The sequence below is a fragment of the Palaemon carinicauda genome, chromosome 28 (genome assembly GCF_036898095.1).
Source record: "Palaemon carinicauda isolate YSFRI2023 chromosome 28, ASM3689809v2, whole genome shotgun sequence".
Taxonomy (NCBI): Eukaryota; Metazoa; Arthropoda; class Malacostraca; order Decapoda; family Palaemonidae; genus Palaemon; species Palaemon carinicauda.
This window is the reverse complement of record NC_090752.1, coordinates 36,270,657-36,295,336: the sequence shown is the minus strand read 5'-3', so window position 1 is coordinate 36,295,336 and position 24,680 is coordinate 36,270,657. Positions and strand designations below refer to the sequence as shown.

At 42.1% G+C, this 24,680-nt stretch overlaps 1 protein-coding gene across 2 annotated transcripts in view; it reads right to left on the bottom strand.

Moving 5' to 3' along the window:
- The window catches only part of LOC137621504 (myosin-11-like), a 197,660-nt gene that overhangs the window by 137,017 nt on the left and 35,963 nt on the right, over positions 1 to 24,680 (bottom strand). Inside the window, exon 4 of one of the 2 annotated variants that reach the window (XM_068351856.1) lies at positions 7,404 to 7,508. The exons of the other annotated variant lie outside the window; for it this stretch is intronic. Within the exon in view, the coding sequence (XP_068207957.1) occupies positions 7,404 to 7,508 (105 nt within the window). The remainder of the gene's footprint in view (positions 1 to 7,403; positions 7,509 to 24,680) is intronic. 2 annotated transcript variants of the gene reach the window in all.

Below are 24,680 nucleotides of genomic sequence, written 5' to 3'. Positions count from 1 at the left end.
GGCTAAGGAAGAAGTCTTGGAATTTTTTCTCTTCAAAGAAGCCCCTGAAGGAGAAAGATCCCTTTTAGACTTTTTCTTCCGGCGCCGGGCAAACCTCTCGTACTGGGAGGTAGACCACTCCCTACATTCGATACATACATTACTGTACCGCTATCACACCGTTGGCCCCTACAATGAGGACACAAGGTGTGGGGATCGGTGTCGACCGCCGACATAAAGGTCCCACAAGGGCGGCCGGGAAGTCCAGGGCAAGTACGCATAGTCAGTAGAGGCCAACTTCAAACACACTGGAAAAGAAAAAGCAAAAACAGATTAGATATGGCAGTCAAAGCGAGGGAGAGAGCAGACAGGTCTGTTCTCCGCCCGAGCCAAAAGTAAAGTGAAGCAATCACCGGTGTGTGTGAGGGGGGGGGTAGCTAGCTACCCCTCCCAAACCCCCGCTAACTAGCGGTGGGGTAGTAAACCCTCGTTAAAATTCTTATGGCTCGTCATTCAGCTACGCCAAAGTAATTACCCCATGTAAATAGCGTGGTTTGTATTTCAGTTACGGAACAATTGTCCTTTGTTCCGTCACTATACAAACCCTCGCTATTGATATGGATGACTTAACCCTTAGAAGGGTGGAATTACATACCACCTGGCTTTTGGCATCGACCTGGGGTTTTCTGCATACGCATTTAGCACATAACTGGTAAGAACCATTGCACCTCACTAAAATATCGTGCTATGCATGACTAGCGGCCTATGCAAGCTGTGTGCCTGTGATACTGGCAATGTGACTGGTCTAGGTAAGAGCTCTCCAAGTCATAGGAATCTTTGAGAGTACCATAGACATTACCCAATCCCCCCTCGCAAGAGGTATTGAGGATGCAACAAGTATTATTTCTATACTAGGTTACACAAGGGAAATGGTTTTACCTGCAGATAGGTGAGGCCAGCTTTGGTGAGGACCATGGTGCTCATTCCCCAAGAGAAGGGAAGTTGAAGGAAAAAATAGGACCAGTCATTCTTAATCCTTCACCCCAGACATATCCCAGGTAACCATAGCCCTCAACCCTCAGCTACTTGTCCATCAAGGAGCTTGAGGTATTTAAACCATTTGTTGTGCAGCCACTACAGGAGCAATGGAAAAAGTCTCCATGCACCTGTGGATTACATCTTGCAGGTAATGGGCAGTGAGGGTTGTCTGACAATTCTACACGCCCGTTTGCAGCACCTGCATCACAGAGAAGTTCTATTTGAACACCAGGGACATTGTAATGCCCTTGACATCATGAGCTCTGGGTCGTGGTGGAGTGCCAGGATTCATTGCCTGGTCAATGACCTTGCGAATCCAAGCAGAAAAAGTGTTTTTCGTGATCCTCCTCTTGACCTTACCAGTGCTGATGAAGAGCGCTGACAAACGGGAGCGAGCTGCTAATGATCTTTTGAGGTACTGTAATACCTCAAACTCCTTACTGAAAATAGTAACTGTTAATCTGGGACATCGGTTACTGTTCGAAGACTCCCAATCCGGAAGGGCCCGAATTTAGGATCCGCTACTCCTGGAATTTGGGTCTTAGCAATAAACTCAGGGACAAAGTTAAGAATTACCTTCCTCCATCCCCATGAATGGGCAATGTCATAGGAAAGACAATGAAGTTCACTAACTCTTTTGGCAGAAGCCAAGGTGAGTAGGAACACCGTATTCAAAGTGAGGTGGCAATCTGTTGCCTGGTGTAATGGTTCGTAGAGAGCACCCTGCAGAGACTGAATGCCGCAAACCACATTCCAAGGAGGAGGTCTAACTTCTGACAAGGGGCAGGTAAGCTCATAGCTTCATATGAGGAGAGAAAGTTTCAACAAAGAGGAAATATGAAACTCCATTCAGCAGCAAGGTTCCTCCACTTAAGAAACCTGGTCTGTCGGGGTCAGATGAGATCTACGTTAGTTTCTAGAAGATCTCTGGATCTAAGTCTCTATGGGGACCTCTTTCACGGACGAGAGAGAGGCAACTGCCAGCAGGAAAGACTCGCCTCAGACTTTGCTCCCATCCCAACGAAAGAGTCCGCTCAGCAAGGGGAGAAGCGCTGTCTTCGACGTCAGCAGGCAAAGGCAAAGGGGAAGACCCTTCTGCGGATAAGGCACCAGAAACTCTGGGGTCGCCAAGGACAGCACTCATCGGCGACATATCTACCTCCGAGAAAGCTGGTGTCTTCTTCCTCTCAGCACCCTGGTGGAAAAGCTACAAACAACGCCTACTTAGACAGGGGACCGGCCATTTCCAGAGATGGCCAGACCAGTAAAATGTCAAACGCCTCCTTAGACAGGGGACCAGCCATTCCCAGCGATGGCCAGACCAGTAAAATGTCAAAGTGCAGGTGCTGCCAGAGGGGAAGGGCAGAATTGCTTCTCAAGGGGAAATAGTTGTGTCCCTCAATACCCAATGTTGACCTGGCATCAACCAGTCTATGCTTCAGCTTAATTATTCCTTGGGAGAGACCGATTGAGCAGGAGCTTCAGGAAGAGATTGGGGGTCAATGAAGAAGTCAGAGGCTTCTTCAACTTCAAGGAAGACCCCGAAGGTGAAGAATCTCTCTTAGACTTCTTCTTGCACCTACGCCCAAACCTCTCCCACTAGAAGGCAGACCACTCCCGACAATCAGGGCTGGTGTTGTCTGGATCACAACGCCGGCCTCGACAGGACGGACACAGTTGGTGAGGCCCCGTCTCTACGGAGGACATAAAAGTACCGCAGGTGCGGCCCTCAGGCCCAGGTTAGGTGCACATGGGGCCGGTCAGGAAGAACCACAAGCAGTCTGAAAATAAAATAAATAATTAAAGTTATCAGTAAATGGCAAGTCAAAAGAGGCAAGGGAGGAGGAGAGCGGCAACATCCGTTCTCCACCGAGCCAAAAGCTGCTCAGCCTAGGTGTCTAAGAGGGTTGGGTGGTTATCCGTTACTAAAAGTCTTACTATTCGTATTTCAGCTTCGCCGAAAGTAATATCCCTATAATTAGTGAGGGTTTGTATAGTGACAGAACAACTTTAGTTTCAAAGATGTTAACTCCTTATTTACTCTGAAACTTCAATGAGGTTTTAAACATAAAAAAGTAGTGTAACTACTGTAAAAGTAAAAGGATTTATATATTTTAATGAACATATTTCCTCTGCATAAAAATATTTGGATCCATCCATCCATATACCAAAGGCACTTCCCCCAATTTTGGGGGGTAGCCGACAACAACAAGAAACAAAACAAAAAGGGGACCTCTACTCTCTACGTTCCTCCAGCCTAACCAGGGACTCAGCCGAGTTCAGCTGGTACTGCTAGGGTGCCACAGCCCAACCTCCCACATTTCCACCACAGATGAAGCTTCATACTGCTGAGTCCCCTACTGCTGCTACCTCCGCGGTCATCTAAGGCACCGGAGGAAGCAGCAGGGCCTACCGGAACTGCGTCACAATCGCTCACCATTCATTCCTATTTCTAGCACGCTCTCTTGCCTCTCTCACATCTATCCTCCTATCACCCAGAGCTTTCTTCACACCATCCATCCACCCAAACCTTGGCCTTCCTCTTGTACTTCTCCCATCAACTCTTGCATTCATCACCTTCTTTAGCAGACAGCAATTTTCCATTCTCTCAACATGGCCAAACCACCTCAACACATTCATATCCACTCTAGCCGCTAACTCATTTCTTACACCCGTTCTCACCCTCACCACTTCGTTCCTAACCCTATCTACTCGAGATACACCAGCCATACTCCTCAGACACTTCATCTCAAACACAATCAATTTCTGTCTCTCCATCACTTTCATTCCCCACAACTCCGATCCATACATCACAGTTGGTACAATCACTTTCTCATATAGAACTCTCTTTACATTCATGCCCAATCCTCTATTTTTTACTACTCCCTTAACTGCCCCCAACTCTTTGCAACCTTCATTCACTTTCTGACGTACATCTGCTTCCACTCCACCATTTGCTGCAATAACAGACCCCAAGTACTTAAACTGATCCACCTCCTCAAGTAACTCTCCATTCAACATGACATTCAACCTTGCACCACCTTCCCTTCTCGTACATCTCATAACCTTACTCTTACCCACATTAACTCTCAACTTCCTTCTCTCACACACCCTTCCAAATTCTGTCACTAGTCGGTCAAGCTTCTCTTCTGTGTCTGCTACCAGTACAGTATCATCCGCAAACAACAACTGATTTACCTCCCATTCATGATCATTCTCGCCTACCAGTTTTAATCCTCGTCCAAGCACTCTAGCATTCACCTCTCTCACCACTCCATCAACATACAAGTTAAACAACCACGGGGACATCACACATCCCTGTCTCAGCCCCACTCTCACCGGAAACCAATCGCTCACCTCATTTCCTATTCTAACACATGCTTTACTACCTGTGTAGAAACTTTTCACTGCTTGCAACAACCTTCCACCAACTCCATATAACCTCATCACATTCCACATTGCTTCCCTATCAACTCTATCATATGCTTTCTCCAGATCCATAAACGCAACATACACCTCCTTACCTTTTGCTAAATATTTCTCGCATATCTGCCTAACTGCAAAAATCTGATTCATACAACCCCTACCTCTTCTAAAACCACCCTGTACTTCCAAGATTGCATTCTCTGTTTTATCCTTAATCCTATTAATCAGTATTCTACCATACACTTTTCCAACTACACTCAACAAACTAATACCTCTTGAATTACAACACTCATGCACATCTCCCTTACCCTTATATAGTGGTACAATACATGCACAGACCCAATCTACTGGTACCATTGACAACACAAAACACACATTAAACAATCTCACCAACCATTCAAGTACAGTCACACCCCCTTCCTTCAACATCTCAGCTTTCACACCATCCATACCCGATGCTTTTCCTACTCTCGTTTCATCTAGTGCTCTCCTCACTTCCTCTATTGTAATCTCTCTCTCATTCTCATCTCCCATCACTGGCACCTCAACACCTGGAACCGCAATTATATCTGCCTCCCTATCATCCTCAACATTCAGCAAACTTTCAAAATATTCCGCCCACCTTTTCCTTGCCTCCTCTCCTTTTAACAACCTTCCATTTCCATCTTTCACTGTCTCTTCAATTCTTGCGCCGGCCTTCCTTACTCTCTTCACTTCTTTCCAAAACTTCTTCTTATTCTCTTCATATGACTGTCCCAGTCCCTGACCCCACCTCAGGTCAGCTGCCCTCTTTGCCTCACGTACCTTGCGCTTTACTTCCACCTTTTGCTCTCTATATTTTTCATACTTCTCTATACTATTACTCTGCAGCCATTCTTCAAAAGCCCTCTTTTTCTCTTCCACTTTTACCTTCACTCCTTCATTCCACCATTCACTGCCCTTCCTCATGCTGCCTCCAACAACCTTCTTGCCACATACATCACTTGCAATCCCAACAAAATTTTCTTTTGCTAACTTCCACTCCTCCTCTAAATTACCAGTTTCTCTTACTCTCACCTCGTCATATGCCATTTTCAACCTTTCCTGATATTTACTTTTTACCCCCGGTTTTATTAGCTCTTCAACCCTCACTAGCTCCCTTTTACATCCACCTACTCTATTCCCCCACTCTTTTGCTACAACTAATTTTCCTTCCACCAAAAAATGATCAGACATACCGTTAGCCATACCCCTAAACACGTGCACGTCTTTCAATCTTCCAAACATTCTTTTAGTTATCAACACATAATCCATTAATGCCCTTTCTACTACTCTTCCATTTGCCACTCTTACCCATGTATACTTATTTTTATCTTTCTTTTTAAAAAAGCTAGCACTTATTACCATCTCTTGTTCAACACACATACCTACCAGTCTCTCACCACTCTCATTTTCACCTGGTACGCCATATTTCCCAATGACACCTTCTACCTCTCCAGCACCCACACTAGCATTTAAGTCACCCATAACAACTACATAATTCCTTCTACCCAGTCCTTCTACACACCTAGTTAATTCATTCCAGAACTCATTCCGCTCTTCTTCACTTTTCTCACTACCTGGCCCATACGCACTGACAAACGCCCAACATTCCCTACCCAACCTAACCCTTACCCACATTAACCTAGATGATATCTCCTTCCATTCCACTACTTTACCTGTCATCCATTCACTCAACAATAAAGCCACACCCTCTCTCGCTCTTCCCCTTTCAATCCCAGACACTCTACCAGACATTTCACCAAACATCACTTCACCCTTTCCTTTCATCTTTGTCTCACACAAGGCCAATACATCCATCCTTCTACTTCTAAACATACTTCCAATCTCACATCTTTTACTCTCTATCGTACTACATCCACGCACATTCAAACACCATTTTTTGGATGGCTGAGGTAAACATTTTCCAGTTATATAAAATGAAGTAAATATTGTTATTAATATTATTATTATTATCATTATTATTATTATTATTATTATTATTATTATTATTATTATTATTATTTGCTAAGCTACAACCCTAGTTGAAAAAGCAGGATACTACAAGCCCAGGTGCTCTAACAGGGAAAATAGCCCAGTGAGGAAAGGAAACGAAAAAAATAAAATATTTTAAGAGGAGGAACAACATTAGAATAAATATCTCCTATATAAACTATATAAACTTTAACAAAACAAGAGGAAGAGAATTAAGATAGAATAGTGTGCCCTAGTGCACCCTCAAGCAAGAGAACTCTAACCCAGGACAACGGAAGGCCATGGTACAGAGGCTATAGCACTACCCAAGATTAAAGAACAATGGTTTGATTTTGGAATGTCCTTCTTCTGGAAGAGCTGCTTACCATAGCTAAAGAGTTTCTTCTACCCTTACAAGGAGGAAAGTAGCCACTGAACAATTACAGTGCAGTAAGAATTGTTTGGTAATCTCAGTGTTGTCAGGTATATGAGGCAGAGGAGAATATGTAAAAAATAGGCCAGACTATTCAGTGTGTGTGTGTGTATGTGTGTGTAGGCAAAAGGAAAATGAACCGTAACCAGAGAGAAGGATCCAATTTACTACTGTCTGGCCAGTCAAAAGACCCTATAACTCTCTAGCGGTAGTATCTCAACAGGTGGCTGGTGCCCAGGCCAACCTACTACCTACAAGATGTCAACATACCATGTGATCAACTGCAATAAAGAACATGGATCCAGAGAACTGCAGTATGTGCAGGAAACTAAGGTAATAAATGAACAATTCTTCAACACAGCAAAAGACTCACTTGAGACATGGGTCTATTTCAAGTATTGTACCAAGGTAGTTGGATGATATCTTAAGATAACTTTTCCAAAGCATACAATTATCATTACTGTATAGATTTAGACATAAATTACACAAAATGTTTCCATAAATTATTTAAAAGAGAGCACCTAAAAGTAATCACCTGCTTTTGCTGTCTTGAAGTACAGTACCCGTGATTTGAGACAACTCGTAGAGACCCTCTATTTACTGGTTGGTGACGTCTAGGGGCAAAGGCAACTGATCGTATCTATAAAATGAAGTGAGAACGAGTTAAAACAACTTTTAAGCAAATGCTCAATTATAATAAAGAAGAATTATAAAGCAATGTGCTATATTTTAAATATCTGGAGATGTACAGGAGGCATTTGAAGGACATTTTACTTCCTGGGCACAGATTTGGTCAGGAAAATTATCTGATTTATTTTTTTTACATGTTACTGCTTCTTTCCAAGCTCAAAAAAAATGAAAATGGCTGTTTCTATATTTACAAATGTTAGAGTGGAATAAAATATGACAAATTTGGAAGTAATTTGTATTTTTCCTAACGATACAAACCTGTAGCTATTACTTTCACCGAAGCTGGAAGACGAGCCATTAGATTCTTAGAGAGGGTTAACCACCCACCAGGGTTGAGAACCCCCTTTGCTTGGTGGTAGGAGTTCAAGGGGGACTGGTGCTAGCGGGCTAATCTGTATAAATAGCTACAGGTTTGTATCATTAGGAAAAATACAAATTACTTAACAATTTGTCATTTGTTCTGTCACTAAATACAAACCAACGCTATCTATAGGGGATGACTTGCCAACTGCCTTTTTGGCTTTGACCCGGGGTTTTCCCCTTTATCTGTTTGCACATAATTGGTGGAAACCCTACATTTTGTTAAAACCATGCTATGCATGGTCCGTGGCCTACACAAGTTGTGCACTCTGGATACTAGCAATGTGACTGTCTAGGTAGGAGTTCGTCCCAGTCATACTAATCTTCAGAGGTTACCAAGACATACCTAATACCCCCTTCGTTAGCGTATGGGGATGCAACAGGTATTAGAACAATACCAGTTTACAAAAGGGAACAATGGTTTACCTGCAGGTAATTGAGGTCAGCTTTGCAGAGGACCATGGGTGCTGATTCCCCAAGAGAGGAGGAGATGAAGAAAAGAAGGAGCCAATCATTCTTAATCATTCATTCAGACTAATCCTGGTAATCTTTGCCCTCAACCTTCTGCTACTTTTCCATCAAGGAGCTTGAGATGTTAAACCAGTTGTTGTGCAGCTACCACAGTACCAATAGAAAAGGTTTCCATGTTCCTGTTGGTTACATCTTGCAGGTAGTGGGCAGTGAAGGGTCTGATGCTTCCAAAAGCCCGCTGGTAGTACCTGCTTCACAGAGTAGTTTCGTTTGAATGCCAGGGATGTTGCAATGCCCCTGACGTCATGCGCTCAGGGTCGAAGTGTCAGAGGAGGATCGGGATTCAGTGCCAGGTCAATGAACTTGCTTATCCATGACGAGATGGTATTCTTCGTGATCCTCCTATTGACATTCCCCGCGCTGACTAAGAGTGGTGGCACACGGTGGTGAGCTGCAAATGTCCTTTTGAGGCAGTACCTCAAACTCCTTACTGAGCATAGTAACAGTTGATCTGGGTCATCGGTTACAGAACGGAGACTCTCTATCTGGAAGGAATCGAATCTATGATCCGCTACCCCAAGATTTTGAGCCTGTAATAAATTTAGGGAAGAAGCTGAGGATTACCTCTCCCCATCCCCTTGAATGAGCGATGTCTTACGAGAGACCATGAAGTTCACTAACTCTTTTGGCTGAAGCCAAAGCGAGTAGGAACACCGCTTTCAAAGTGAGGTGGCGATTTGATGCCTGGCATAATGGTTTGTATGGGGGACCCTTCAGAAACTGAAGAACCCAAACCATGCTCAACAGAGGAAGTTTCACTTCCGACTGGGGACAGGTCCATTCACAACTTTATATGAGGAGAGAAAGTTCCAGCAAAGAAGAAATATCTACTCTTTTCAGCTTAAAGGCGACACTCAAGGCTGAGCGGTAACCTTTTACTGCCGAAACCCTAAGGAGCATTTCCTCCCATAGGTGCACAAGGAACTCCGCTATTGCTGGGATAGTGGCATAAAGGGGAGAGATAACCCTTCCACAACACCAACCACAGAAGAAAGTCCACTTAGCTTGGTAGACTGAAGCTGAGGATCATGGCAGGTGTCCAGCCATCCCCTTTGCAACTTTTTGCAAAAATTCTCTCTGAATGAGGAGGTGCTGGATAGTCTCCAGGCGTGAAGTTGCTGACTGTGGCCAAACGTAGCACGCAGACTGCCTAGTGTCTGAATGCCAACGACACCCCAACTTCTCACTACACAAAAAAAAATGCGGTGGAATGCCCAGATATCTGAGCAAAATGTAAACAGTCAAGAATGAACTGGGCACTGGGACCAACCCTCGATTTTATACTAGGTAAGGGGACATAGCTAGAATCTCAAATTTCCATATTATCTTCTCTTAAGTTCACCGTCTCTCTCCAAAGTGCTATGTACGGAGTCTTAAATAAGAGGAGCAGTATACTTTCTAGGTAAGATATTTCCTTATTTAAATTAGGAAAGGAAAAGAAATAATATTATTACTGAATGTATAGGCTGGAACATAAAACACCCTCTGGGAGGAAGTGTATTGAAAAAGATTATTCAAAAAATATTTCAATTACCGGGTAATCAAGGAGAGAGAAAAAAAACAAAAATACAATGATAAGAAAATACAGGTCTTCAAAACCAGGAGAAACATCGATATCTCCTTACAGAGCCTCTTAGGAATCAATCCTCTAAATATTTAATCTACATATATAAGTATAGATAAAAACTAACACAGTGCATATATTTGGGCTAAATTCAAATGTAATTTGACAGGTTACTTAGTTACTAAAATTTTTCTTCTCAGCCATCATTTTTAAGTGATATTTCATCACAGCTGCTTCAGAGACTTCCTCAATGCTACAATTAAAAGGGAAGGCAAAATATCAAATACTCAATCTAACTTCCCAAAAGCCCTGCTACATAAATCTACATATCATAATATCATAATGAACGCAACAGTGTACATTGCTGTTGCCTGGGTGATCCAATGATCTCTCACTTAATATAGAAAATTCTTATTACTTTTTTCCACTTTCTCCACGACAATATATGCAGAGGTTCATTCTGATTTCACCCAGAAATACCACAGCTACTTTAAATATCCAAACACAAAAGTTAACAGCAGCCAACCTTGGCAGTTAGGATCAAAGGTATTGTAAAACAATGTTACACATTTGACCTGTCTCTAAATCCTCACCTTTACATCAGAAAGAAAAAATTATGTTATATATAAAAAAGAAAGGCTTATAATCCTCAGTCCTACACAGTATGTCATGGTTATTTTATACCCATGAAAATGGAAAAGAGGCTAGTCCAACTATAATTATTTTTTGAGGCCCCTCCTCTTAATTGCAGTCACCCACAGAAAAATAAGGTATAACATATAAAAGTCCTTTTTCAAAATAAAGTCCTATTTGTAATGCAGATTTTCGAACAGTTAACATCAGAACAGAGCCTTTTCGGTCAGGGGCAACATATTCAAAACAAAGTTCCAAGACTGTGACATAAGGAAACTTCAAGCTTAAAGGAGAACCCTGCATTGATCTACACAGTAAGTCAACAGGGTCAGGAACATAAATCTCCGACTACCTACTGATAAAGTATACACAACCATAATGCTTTTTTTCACTAGTATCCTACGAATCCTCCACAGTAAAAAACTCAAAGCATCTCATCACAAGCTTGAAATCGCTACACACCCCATCATCGTCTTATCGCAACCTTGAAATCTTTACACAACGTCCCCGCAAACTATGCACCATCACCTGTGTTAAAAGTGCAACTAAGGCCAATTTCCAAGGGGGTTTTGACACTTGGTCAGCTTCTTATACTGTAACAGGGTTTACCTTCAGTAGCAGGGTCATGGAGTTCAAGTTTCATCGTCTAGTAGATGTATACACGAATATAAATTATACCCAACACAGATAATTCCCTTTCTTCTTTCCGTGTCATTGCTTGCCCTTGCCTAGCACTCTGTTCAATATTCAGTAAACACCACCAGAAATTGTATAACTGTATGTGATAATAAAATAGTCAACACTATCAGCGAGGTCAAACTTAGCAATTTCAAATTCCTCTACAGTGTCCTGTCGTTGGCAGAATTCTCAGCCTTTTTTTTTTTTTTTTTTTTTTTGATTTAGATAATTTATCCCAGTAAACCTTTTTTCGGACAATCTTCACCATCTAGTTAAAAACCCCAGCACACAATCCCCACCCTGCAATAACAAAATGGAGATAAACAAATTAAACAATACAAAAAATATTCAATGGAAATAAAACTTTGTACAAATTCAACCTAAACAATAAAAAAAAAAAAATAAAAATCTAGAAATAATTTTTATTTTTCCTATACAGTACATTTTATTCCACAGCTTGATGAGAGCCCAAAGGCTCAGTGTAACGAGAGCTCAAAGGCTCAGCGTGAAGAGAACCCAGAGGTTTGGGGTGTTGGCCCTTTACAGGCCTGAACAGCGTTTCCTTACCGCAGGGTGGGGGAGAACGCCCAGGGTGATGAGGAGTCAGAAACTCCGACACCCGACGAACCCCCAGAGGGGAACGCCAAGCAGGTTCTTCTGAAGAGGGAGCCTGCTCTGACAAAGTCAGGTAAGTCACACATTGGTCTCTCGAGAACAATGTATCTCTGGGGGATGTCACTCGCGGGCGAGAGATGGCCACCCAAAGGAAAATCTGCCTCGGATTGGACTTTGCTCCCTCCCTCCCCCCCCCCCCCCCCCCCCCCCGGAAGTCGGCTCAGCCGTAGGGCTGCGCTGCTATTCGGCCATTTCCCAGAGAAGACCGGTTAAGCAGTAGCTTTGGGAAGAGATTGGGGGGTTAAAGAAGAAGTCCAAGACTTCTTTGACTTTGAAGAAGACTCTAAAAGCGAAGAATCTCATTTGGACTTCTTCTTTCGCCTACGCCCAAATCTCACCCACTGGGAGGCAGATCACTCCCAACATTTGGAACAAGTGTTGTCACGGTCACACCACCGGCATCAGCAAGAGCTAAAAATACCACTAGCATCATGTCCAAGAATCTTGGCAAGAATGAACCTGCCATCCTCACCTCGAGCCTCAAACAGATATCTATTTCTTTCACTACTATATGAGGGGCAATCGGTCAACAAATGCCTCACTATCACTGGTATTAAACAGTCATCGCAATATGGCTGGTATTGACCAGTAAGCAGATATTTATGTGTCAACCGAGTGTGACCAATGCGGAGACGACAAAGAGTAGTCTACCACTTTCGGGGCATCATATTATACTTCCAGGGGGATATAAAAATTTTTATTTCTCGCATCTTATTTTCAATTAAACTATCCCAATGCTGTTGCCAATTATTAAAAATCAATTTCTTATTGTTGGGTAAACAGTCTCCACAAAGAATGGGATACCTTCTTGGTAGCAATTCAGCTCCAGCATTCTTTGCCAGTAAATCTGCCTTCTCGTTTGCGGACACACCTACGTGTGCCAGAACCCAGCAAAATTGAACTGTTATACCTCTTGGTCCAATAATAAAAAGCCATTCTAAAACCTTTAAAACTAAAAGGTTACTTGAATTAAAAACTTCTAAAGCTTGAAAGACACTCCTTGCATCACTAAAAATGGTAAAATTAACCCCCTCTACTAATGCTATTTTTTCAACAGCAATTAGTATGCCGTATAGTTTGGCCGTAAATATGGAAGCTGTTAGAGGAAGTACACCTCTAAAATTAAAAGCATTACTATGTACAGTACTCCAAATCCAACGCAAGCATCAGATTTGGAGCCCTCAGTATATATAAAACTTGATTCCTTATGTCCATAAAATGAGACCGAACTTCTTAGTCAGTCATATTCTTTTTAATCCAATAAAATATTTACAAAAAGATACCTCTGGTAATTTCCATGGAGGCATTGATGATACCTTAAATGGAAGCACATTAGTTCTAACTGTATCAAGACTGTCTATCAATTGTTTCACTTGAAAACCATAAGGTTGAGGGGATTTTGGGTGCAACTCAAAGTATGTTAAGTGCCTTACAAGGCTTGCAGTCTGACAGGCTAAAGAATTTGGAAGTCTTTGCAACCTAAACCAATACCGAATTATAGAAGACTTTCGGTAAAGGTCTAACGGTAATTCGCCAGCGTCAACAAGGAGACTTGGAATAGGCAAAGTTCTAAATGCTCCTGTTGCCAATCTGATACCAGTGTAGTGTATAGAATCTAAAATCTTTAGTCGACTTGGGGTAGCTGAGGACCATATCTCATATCCATTAATAATCGTTGAAAAAATTGAGGCCTTGAATAACTTTAAAATAGTTGTGCAGACTGTACCCCATGATGTATGGGACAAAACTTTTAAAAGCTTAAAGGATCAAGACATTTTACTTTTAAGGATTTTAAGTGAGAAACCCATGTCAACCTACAATCAAATATCAAGCCTAAAAACCTAGCTTCACTTACATATGGGATCTGTTGACATTTGATGTACATAACTGGGTCTGGATGTACTCCCCGAATACGACAGAAATGAACAACAGTAGTTTTGGTTGTTGAAAACTTAAATCTATACATATCATCCGACTGAATAATTTTGTCAATTGCGAGTTGTAGTTTTCTCTCAACCATCAAATGATATGGAGAGATCATCTACAAATAGTGTTGAGAGAATATCTTAAGGAATGATATAGGATATTCATTAATAGCAAGTGCAAATAGGGTTACACTTAGCACACTACCCTGGGGAACTCCTCCTTCATGACATTTTCTCTCCGATAATGTTTTTCCAACTCATAATTGAAAAAATCTATTTGAAATAAATGATTGAATGAACAGTGGTAGCTCTCCTCATAATCACAATTCATGAATGGTTTTAAGTATACTATATCTCCATGCAGTATAATATGCCTTTTCAAGGTAAAAAAAAGACTGTTAAATGGTGCTGTTTGGAAGCAAAGGCTTCACAAATAGAGGACTCAAGTCATATCAACACATCAGTCATTGAGTGCATTTTTATAAATCCACACTGGATAGGTGATAAAATACCCCGACTTTCCAGGTACCACATCAGTCTTGCATTGACCATATTCTCCATGATCTCACATAAGCAAGATGTCAATGTAATTGGTCGATAGTTTGCTGCTAAAAACTTATCTTACCGGGTTTTAAAAAGGCTAAAATAATGGCTACTTCCCAAACACTTGGATAACTATGTCCATGCCATATTCTGTTAACAATAGTTAAAATAACTTTACATTAACGGGGACATGTTTAAACATTGCATATGGAATTCCATCGGATCCAGGGGCTGTGTCATTGCACGTAGCAAGTATGGAATCAAACTCTCTTTCTGTAAAAGGAGAATTTTATAACTCTTCCCTTCCTGTTGCAAAATCTAAAATTTTCTTCTCTTCAATGCTCCTAAACTGGTGACCAAGAGCTGCTTCACACTTGCATGACACATTGGAGAAATGATCAGCCAGGGCATTGCTAACTTCAGTTGCTCCAGTCACATACTGATCATTCCCCTTCAACACTGGTGGTGGGTTGGGGGTGAATTTGCCTGCTATCTTTTTTACCTTCCTCCACACAGAGAATGGCGGTGTTCTACTGTTATTATTTCTATTATTATTATTAATTGCTAAGCTACAACCCTAGTTGGAAAAGCAGGATGCTATAAGCCCAGGGGCTCCAACAGGGAAAATTGTCCAGTGAGGAAAGCAAGCAATGAAAAATAAACTTTTTAAGAAGAGTAACAACATTAAAATAAATATCTCATATATAAACTATAAAAACTTGAACAAAACAAGAGGAAGAAGAACAAGACAGAACAGCGTGCCCTAGTGTACACTCAAGCAAGAGAACTCTAACCCAGGACAGTGGAAGACCATGGCACTATCCAAAACTAGAGAACAATGGTATGATTTTGGAGTGTCCTTCTCCTAGGAGGAAACAAAAGATACCCAAGTCTGGCGCCTAGCTTCTTTCATGGCACGACACAACTGTGCTCTACATTTCTTGTACCGAATTAAATTTTCCTTGTACGGCATCTGCGCAACTGAGTTAGAGATCTTGTGGCTCTGTGCAGAGCAGTTAGTTCTGAAGACCACCAGGTCGTCGTTTGAATAACCCTGTTGTTTTGGGAATTAAATTGACTCCTGCTGTATGAAGAGTTCTATTCAATAAGTCTATGGCATCATAAACATTTTCAAACTGTTCTGCAATCCCTTCAATTTTGCTTAGCTCCCAAAATCTATCCCAGTCCAGCTTGTCATGATTCCATCGTGGCGATCTTTGTAAAGGTGGACCATTGTTGGTGTTTATAACGATTGGTGCATGATCACTAGTATGTGAATCATCTAATGTCCTCCAATCAAAATCAAGAAGGCAATTAGAACTTGCGATTGATAAGTCAATGCATGACAAGACACCCGTCTAGACATGAAAGTGTGTGGGCTCTCTTATATTAAGGAGTCTGACTTCCTCATTTTCCACACTTGATGATATAATATTGCCCCTCGTGTTTGCTAAAACATCACCCCATAAAGGATGTCTCCCATTCAAATCTCCAAGTAAAAGAAAAGGTTGAGGGAGTTGTTGAATCACCACTGCTGAATTATCATACAAAATGTTATCATTTGGAGGGAAGTACAGGGAGAATATTGTATATTTCCTCCCTTTATCAATTTGTACAACCACTGCCTGCAGAAGTGTACGAATAGACAAAGATATTTCGGGAACATCTCGACGAACATATGAGACTTCCGTCATGGCTCCTAACTTGGTGGTCATATGGTGTCCTATAACTAATATATGTCCTGTAGACATAATTATGGGAGAGTGCTCATGAATAAGGAGCTTAAGCTTTTCATATTTAGCCCTTAAACCCTGACAATTCCATCGCAAAATGGAGGAAAAAACTATGGTGGTTTCATTAGAGAGGGTTTTGATAGATTGGGTTTTGCATTTGTGTTTTTATTTTTGTCCTCTTGATCAAATTGTAGTGAGGGGTGGATCTCGACTCGAATTTCTGATTTACCTAAATTGTCTCCCAGTTCATCAAAAACATCAACTGACAAAACATCATATTTATTTGATGTCATAATTTTAATATTTCTTATGGAAATGGGCGAGAGAGATGGTTTCTGCACCTTCTCCACTACAGGTGCACCTGGCAAGTTGGTTTCAAGTGGAACTTCCATTAAATCAGGCAAGGAAATTGCCTGAGAGAGGTTAATACTATTGTTGGTAATGGGGGACAAAGGTTGTACAGAGATAGGCAATGCCCCATTGTTAATACACCCTGGCAAAGCCTCAGAAGGGAATATGCTTACCTTGTCATGTAGTACTTTATTATCAGATATTGTATTTCTTTTTTTAGAACTACTGGCAGTACTAGGTGGGTTTGATGTAATCTGTAGTAAATTTCCTTTAGATTTCAATGCCTTTGCATAGTCTTTTGGCAAGTCCTATACTTATGTGTTCCACACTAAATTTGATGTGGGGCAGCTTCTTCTAACTTATATAGCTCGCAGCTCCTATCAGTGGAATCATGATTTGAGTTGCAGTTCAAACACCTAGCCTTAAGTATACACTTTCCATGGTAAGGTTTAGAGCAAATGCTACACATATCATTTTTACAAACTTTAGAAGGGTGTCTGAATCTAAAACATTTGAAACACTAGTGGCTTCTATTTGAAAGGTCAAACTCTAATCATTTCATTCTCAATAACAATATGGAAAGGTAAATCAGCATCCTGGAAAGTAAGGATAATCATCGATGTTCCAGGAAGTTTATGAACCCTCCATATTATTAATGGACACATGGCCAGAATCTCCTCTTCTGTAAATTCATACATGTCTTTACTGAAAACTACTCCCCTTCTATAACTAAAATTTAGGTAGGGTTTGACATTTAATTTAATATCGTCACTACTTGTTTTTAGGATAGATAATATGAGAGACTGTGTGGATGATTTTGGCATGGATGAGGAAAATTATTTTTTCCAAAGCGGGATATATCACCTGGAGCAATGGTTCCTACTTTTCTCTGTATAAATTCACAAATTTTAAAATAATTCCCTGTACTCCCTTCAGGCTCCATAACAAGCCACATTGGTGATTTTGGCATTCTTTCGGAGGGTTTGTCTGCATCAACATCTTTTTCACACCAGTCAGCAGGCCTGTATACGCCCAAGCCTGTTGGCACCTTATCACACAAATCACCGTTAATATTCAAATTATTAATTTTAACATGCATAACATTACTTATTACATTAAATGCTTCATCATAACAATTATAAGATACCCATGAATCCCATTTATCACTTTAAAGTTTCATTCTTATCTCCAATATCACTCCATAACTCTTAAATGCTTTATATAGCTCATCATAATTAGTATCTATTGGGATTTGAGTAACATGAAGGATTCGCAGTTTCCTTATGTCACCCAAATTACTCGTTTTTTAAGCATCCATAGAATGGTTCTTTTCAGTTTCCAGGTTGTCAACAGAGAGGTTGGTTTGTATTGAAGAAGTAAGCCGGGTTATCCACCTCTTTATCTGAGGATGTCAGTCCTCCTATCCCATGTGGCCCAACACGAGAAGAGGCTTCAGCGGGGATCAATCCTCTATTAGAGTGGCTGCCTCTCTTTAGATGGGCATACACTGTTCAGTGGGGGTAGTTAACCCCTCCCAGCGACGACTCCAATGCCTGGAGTCACCCATTACCCACAAATATGGGTAACTTAAAACCGGATCACTGGAGCCCGACTCTTAACAGACATGGTCTGCACCCAATGGGGTCTGCCAGAGGGTGACAGCATCAAAATTCTTACAGGTTGAGATGACATGCCATCCATCCCACACAGTGCCAAATCCAAAGAAGCAGTCAAACTATAATCAAACAAACCAAAGTCGTCAACAAGTTCATGCCCACGAGGAAGAGACGGGAGAATAAAAGAAATAACCAAAAGAATGAGAGAAAGTGCTGAATAATTTAGTCGGACCAACAATTGGGCGCCAAGGTCCAGTGGGAAAGCAGTTCCCACCATTCATCAGAGCCCAGCTGCTAATCCCTAAGCCCCCCATCCTTGTCAATGCTTCAGCATCTGGGGGGCCCAGGTGTGTGAGTGAACAGGGTAGCCGGCTATCCCTTCTCTTACTAATTAGCAGTTGGGGTAGTTATCCATTGCTAAAAGTCTTATGGCACGTCTTTTAGCTACGCCGGAAGTAATATCCCTTATAAATAGAGGGGGTTTGTATAGAGTGATGGAACAATGAGTTTTTTGATAGGAGTATGACTTTAGCAAAGCTGAAATCGCCACGAAAATTTAACGAGATACTGTACATAGTTATCTCACCTGTCCATCAGACTCGTAATTTTGACATTAAAGGTCATGTTGGTATAACTAGTACTTTTAAAATTTGTGATTAGTTACTACATGAATACAAAACATCTTTTTAATAGAAGATATATCCTTAAGAGGGAGGAAGTCCCTATGAATAAAATATTGTGGCTGGTTCAACCTTTCTGTGAATTGTCAGAGCACCTGATCCTCTATAGGAGCAAAGCTGATAACTCTGGCAACCTCAAAATGGCCTTTGCATAGGGATATCACCGATTAACACCTGTACCAAGAACAAATAATACTCTAGCACGTTGTCGAACTGTATCTGTAGCCATTATGAAAAATGGGTTCAACTACATTCTATCTATCTCCCCCTCATCTAGGATAGGAGAGATACTTCTTGACAGATCCTGTCTTTAAAGAAAAGTTGCTTGATTATAAAACTTATCTGCATCAGACATCCGGTCCAGCTCATAGTAGTCACAACTGCTGCATCCCCAAGAGAGGGGGACAAAAGAAGAGTACAAAGGCCAGTCATTCTACCTTTCATTCTAGACATACTTACAAACCGTTATCTTAGATGAGATGGTCCTGTGAGGGAGCTGGGCTGACTACAGAGCCTGTTAAGCAGCTACCACAGACAAAGGGTAAAGGTATCCCAGGAATTGTGGATATATTCACGTAGGTAGTGAAGGTAAATGTTGTCTGGTTCTTCCTGAATGCTACAGTGGAGCCGATACCCCTGACTTCATGGGATGGATCTATATAACTCGCTTATTGGTTTTGACAGATAGGCATCTGATGGTTTCATGATGTCAAAAAAGTGTTTCTAGAGATCTTTATCTTGATCCTGCTTGTGGTAAGAGTCTGGTACTTAGTCCTGAAGTACTGAGTTCTTTTAGGATAACACCAGAGACTCCTCACAGGAAAGAAAAGCCAGCCATCCTGATCCCTTCTTAATGTCTCCTGAATAACAGAGATGGAAAAGGACTTAAATCTGATATTTGGGACACCTGAGCTTTGGGTCTTAACCACAAATTCAGGTACAAAAGTAAAGGAGACCTCCCTTAATCTTTCAGAATGACTTGTGACATACGAGATGTCATTAAGCTTATCAGTTCCTCTCAAATGCTAATATAAGGAACACAAAAGACTTCAGAACACTGGTAAAGTCCAATACTAGGCCATGAGATCGTGTGGTGGGCAAGACTGCTAAAACTTCTTATGAGCATAGACAATTCCCAAAAGGAAACGTCAAAGCCCTTCAGATCTGGCTCAAGGCTGAACGATAGCCTTTCACTGCAGAAACAGAGATGAGTTTCTCGTAGTGAAGAAAGCTGTGAAAATCAGCAATCAAATACAGAGGCTCTGACCAGAGAAATATCCCTTTTCCAACACCACTTGCAGAAGATGACCCACTTTCCCTGGTAGACAGCTGAGGACCTTTGCAGGTATCTAGAAATCCCCTTTGCAGTGCCTCATGAAAAGCCTTTTACCTAGAGAAGATGCTGGATAGACTCCACCCCTGAAGTGAAATACTCCATCAAGTAATGGCACCTCTGAAGGTGGGGCTGAAGGAGAAAAGTGGGACACTGGAGTAGTTTTCTTTGTATGTCAACAAGTAGCTACAGCAGATCTGAATACCATTCAGCATGCAGCCTCTTGGGAGCCACCAGGGTCATCCTGTGATCCGATATCATCAACACTCTGTTGAATAATCGGCAAATCAAGCAGAAGGAAACAGAGGCAGGCGCATCAGGATTCTCCCAAATGTTTTGAAAAGCGCCGTGGAATGCAAACCAAGGATGTGGCATGGCAAAGCAAAACACCATAGCTCATGTGCGCACATCTAGGAGGGCGCTGTGTCAAAGGAGAGCTTGTGTACAAACAAGCATATGAAGCCTCAGAGACTGGTGAATATTCCTTAATTGGTGAGCATAAATACAGTACATAGAGTGCACACAAGCTGATGAGTGCACACTAACAGAAGAATGTGTGAGAACAGGGGAGAGCACACAAAAACAGCAGAGTGCACCTTGTAAGAAGTGCACACATGAACAACAGAGTGTACCCTCTCCAAAATGAGTGCATGAACAGCAGAGTGCACCCTATCAAAAGTGCACACATGAACAGCAGAGTGCACACTCTCAGAAATGTGTGCATGAACAGCACAGTACACCCTATCAGAAGTGCACGCATGAACAGCAGAGTGCACCCTATCAGAAATGTGTGCATGAACAGCACAGTACACCCTATCAGAAGTTCAGGCATGAACACCAGAGTGCACCCTATCAAATGTGTGCATGAACAGCACAGTACACCCTATCAGAAGTGCACGCATGAACACCAGAGTGCACCCTATCAGAAATGTGTGCATGAACAGCACAGTACACCCTATCAGAAGTGCACGCATGAACAGCAGAGTGCACCCTATCAGAAATGTGTGCATGAACAGCACAGTACACCCCATCAGAAGTGCACGCATGAACAGCAGAGTGCACCCAATCAGAAATGTGTGCATGAACAGCACTGTACACCCTATCAGAAGTGCACGCATGAACAGCAGAGTGCACCCTATCAGAAATGTGTGCATGAACAGCACAGTACACCCTATCAGAAGTGCACGCATGAACACCAGAGTGCACCCAATCAGAAATGTGTGCATGAACAGCACAGTACACCCTATCAGAAGTGCACGCATGAACACCAGAATACACCCTCTCAGAAATGTGTGCATGAACAGCACAGGACACCCTATCAGAAGTGCACGCATGATGCATGAACAGCACAGTACACCCCATTAGAAGTGCACGCATGAACACCAGAGTGCACCCTCTCAGAAATGTGTGCATGAACAGCACAGTACACCCCATCAGAAGTGCACGCATGAACACCAGAGTGCACCCTCTCAGAAATGTGTGCACGAACAGCACAGTACACCCCATCAGAAGTGCACGCATGAACACCAGAGTGCACCCTCTCAGAAATGTGTGCACGAACAGCACAGTACACCCCATCAGAAGTGCACAAATGAACACCAGAGTGCACCCTATTAAATGTGTGCATGAGCAGCACAGTACACCCCATCAGAAGTGCACGCATGAACACCAGAGTGCACCCTCTCAGAAATGTGTGCACGAACAGCACAGTACACCCCATCAGAAGTGCACGCATGAACACCAGAGTGCACCCTCTCAGAAATGTGTGCACGAACAGCACAGTACACCCCATCAGAAGTGCACGCATGAACACCAGAGTGCACCCTCTCAGAAATGAGTGCACGAACAGCACAGTACACCCCATCAGAAGTGCACGCATGAACACCAGAGTGCACCCTATTAAATGTGTGCATGAGCAGCACAGTGCACCCTATCAGAAATGTGTGCATCAACAGCAGAGTGCACCCTATCCAAAATGTGTGCATGAACAGCAGTGCACTCTATCCAAAATGTGTGCATGAACAGCAGAGTGCATCCTATCAGAAGTGCACGCATGAACAGTAGAGTGCACCTTATCATGAATAGGTGAACATTCATATTCTAATGTGAGCAAATAAACAGGAGAGTGAAAGTGAGCAAACATATGAGCTCACTCCACCAGGGGCGTGTGAACTAAGTGGTATGACATCAAAATTCCATGAGTGCACAGACAAATACATGACTGTTCAAGGTCAGATGAATGCGTGCTAAATGGAGAGCACGAGTAAGTGAACATTTAGCGTTAGATGAATACTTGCTAATTGAAGGGTGGGGGAGCTCCAAAGAGTGCCCATGAGAGCAGGTTAGTGTTCAAAGTTAGAAGAATCTGTGTTAAATATTGGGCACAAACATTACAAAAAGTACATGAACCAGTACCATAATTGCTCAAGTATGAGCACGAGTGCACTGTATTGTAGATCTCAAAGGATTTCTCTTTCCTCTGAAGAAAGATGATTTGTCTTCTGAGGACGTAATACTACGCCTCTTGGCAGGAGGAGACTGGTTCCCAGGGAGAGCAAATGACACCCTTATTCTGCCTACAAGAAGTTGGCACACTAAACTGAAGAGAATCTCTTCTTTTCCTCTTCATAAGATGAGCAAAACGAATCAAAGTCATAACAGGTGAAAATTTCAAAGGGAATGGTCTAGGATGAGAAGGAGACTATAGGCATTCCTTCCCTTGCCCAGAGAGGTCAAATACGGTGATGATGCTCCTGTAAGCATGGGTCGGCAATCAAATGCACCTACATTGGACCTAGGCAGGATGGAGAGGGTCACACCAAGGACTTCTTCCACTGGTGCAGCAAATGGAGACAGGTGAGAAGGAGAAGACTTTGCCTTAGACTTTGCAAAGGCATACAGAAGTCTTTCCTCTGACAGAGTACTCCTCAGGCATTCATAGGGCATTGTCTTTGGCTGCATCATCACCTGGAACTAATACTTCGCATTCACCCCATGGAGAAGTAATATGATATTCTCATATTAAAATAAATCTTTGAATATACTTACCCGGTGGATATATATATAGCTAACGTCTCCGACGGTCCGGCAGCCGATTCAAAACTCGCGGGCGATTGAGGGGTTGGGTTGCTGGGTGCACACTAGCGCCACCACTCAGCAGGATACCATCACTATTCCACAGTTCTCCAGGTCTTCTCTGCCCGTAGGGTCTCTAGAGGGGAGGAAGGGAGGGCGTTAAATTATATACATCCACCGGGTGAGTATATTCAAAAATTTATTTTAATATGAAAATATAATTTTTAAATATTCAAGCCGGTGGATATATATAAAGCTGATTCACACCCTTGGTGGAGGGTAAGAGACCAGCATTAAACATTGTAGGAATATAGCTCTAGAGTTTTGATATAAAACAAACTTAAGGATAGTACCTGATAAGGAAGCTGACTTTTATAATACCTTGCCTCATTAGTCCGCTATCCTTATGAAGCCCAGCGATCCACTCAGGGGGCTGAAAGACCTCTAGGAGCTGTCATAACTGGGGTGAACACCCCTATGACAGGACCTCCACCAATACCCTTGATCTGGGCGCTCTCAAGAAACAAACTTGACCACCCGCTAAAATCAAATGATTGCAGAAGACTGTCCCAGTCTCCACATACAACCAAAAAGATAATAGTTTCAAGAGAAGAAAAAAGGTATTAGGATATGGGGAATGTAGTGGTTGAACCTTCACCCACTACTGCACTCGCTGCTACGAATGGTCCCAAAGTGTAGCAGTCCTTGTAAAGAGTCTGGATATTCTTTAAATAATGTGAAGCGAACACAGATTGCGTCCATAATGCTTCGTAAAGAACGATTTTGCTTAAAAGCCATTGACGTTGCCACAGCTCTGACTTCTCGAGTCTTTACTTTCAATAATCGAAGGTCAGTCTCACTGCAGTGAGCGTGAGCCTCTCTAATTAAGAGCCTGAAAAAAAATACGATAAGGCATTCTTAGACATCGGTAAGGAGGGCTTCTTGACCGAACACCATAAAGACTCAGATTCACCACGTAAATGTTTGGTTCTGTCAATGTAAAATTTAAGTGTTCTCACAGGTCATAGGACTCTCTCTATCTTGTTACCAACCACATCTGACAGGATGGGGATCTCAAAAGATTTAGGCCATCGATGGGAAGGACGCTCATTCTTGGCTAAGAAACCAAGCTGCGAAGAGCATACTGCCTTACCAGTACAGAAGCTGACGTTCTTACTGAAGGCATGAACCTCATTAACTCTTTTTGCAGCAGCAAGACTCACCAAGAAAAGTGTCTTCAGAGTAAGATCTTTAAAAGAAGTTAAGTGCAAAGGTTCAAAATTTCTCAGACATCAGAAATTTAAAGACACATCCAGGTTCCAAGCTGGCGCCATTACTCCATGCTTCTTGGAAGTCTCGAAAGACTTGAGAAGGTCTTGAAGGACTTTATTGCTCGAGAGGTCTAGGTTCCTGTGTCTGAACACT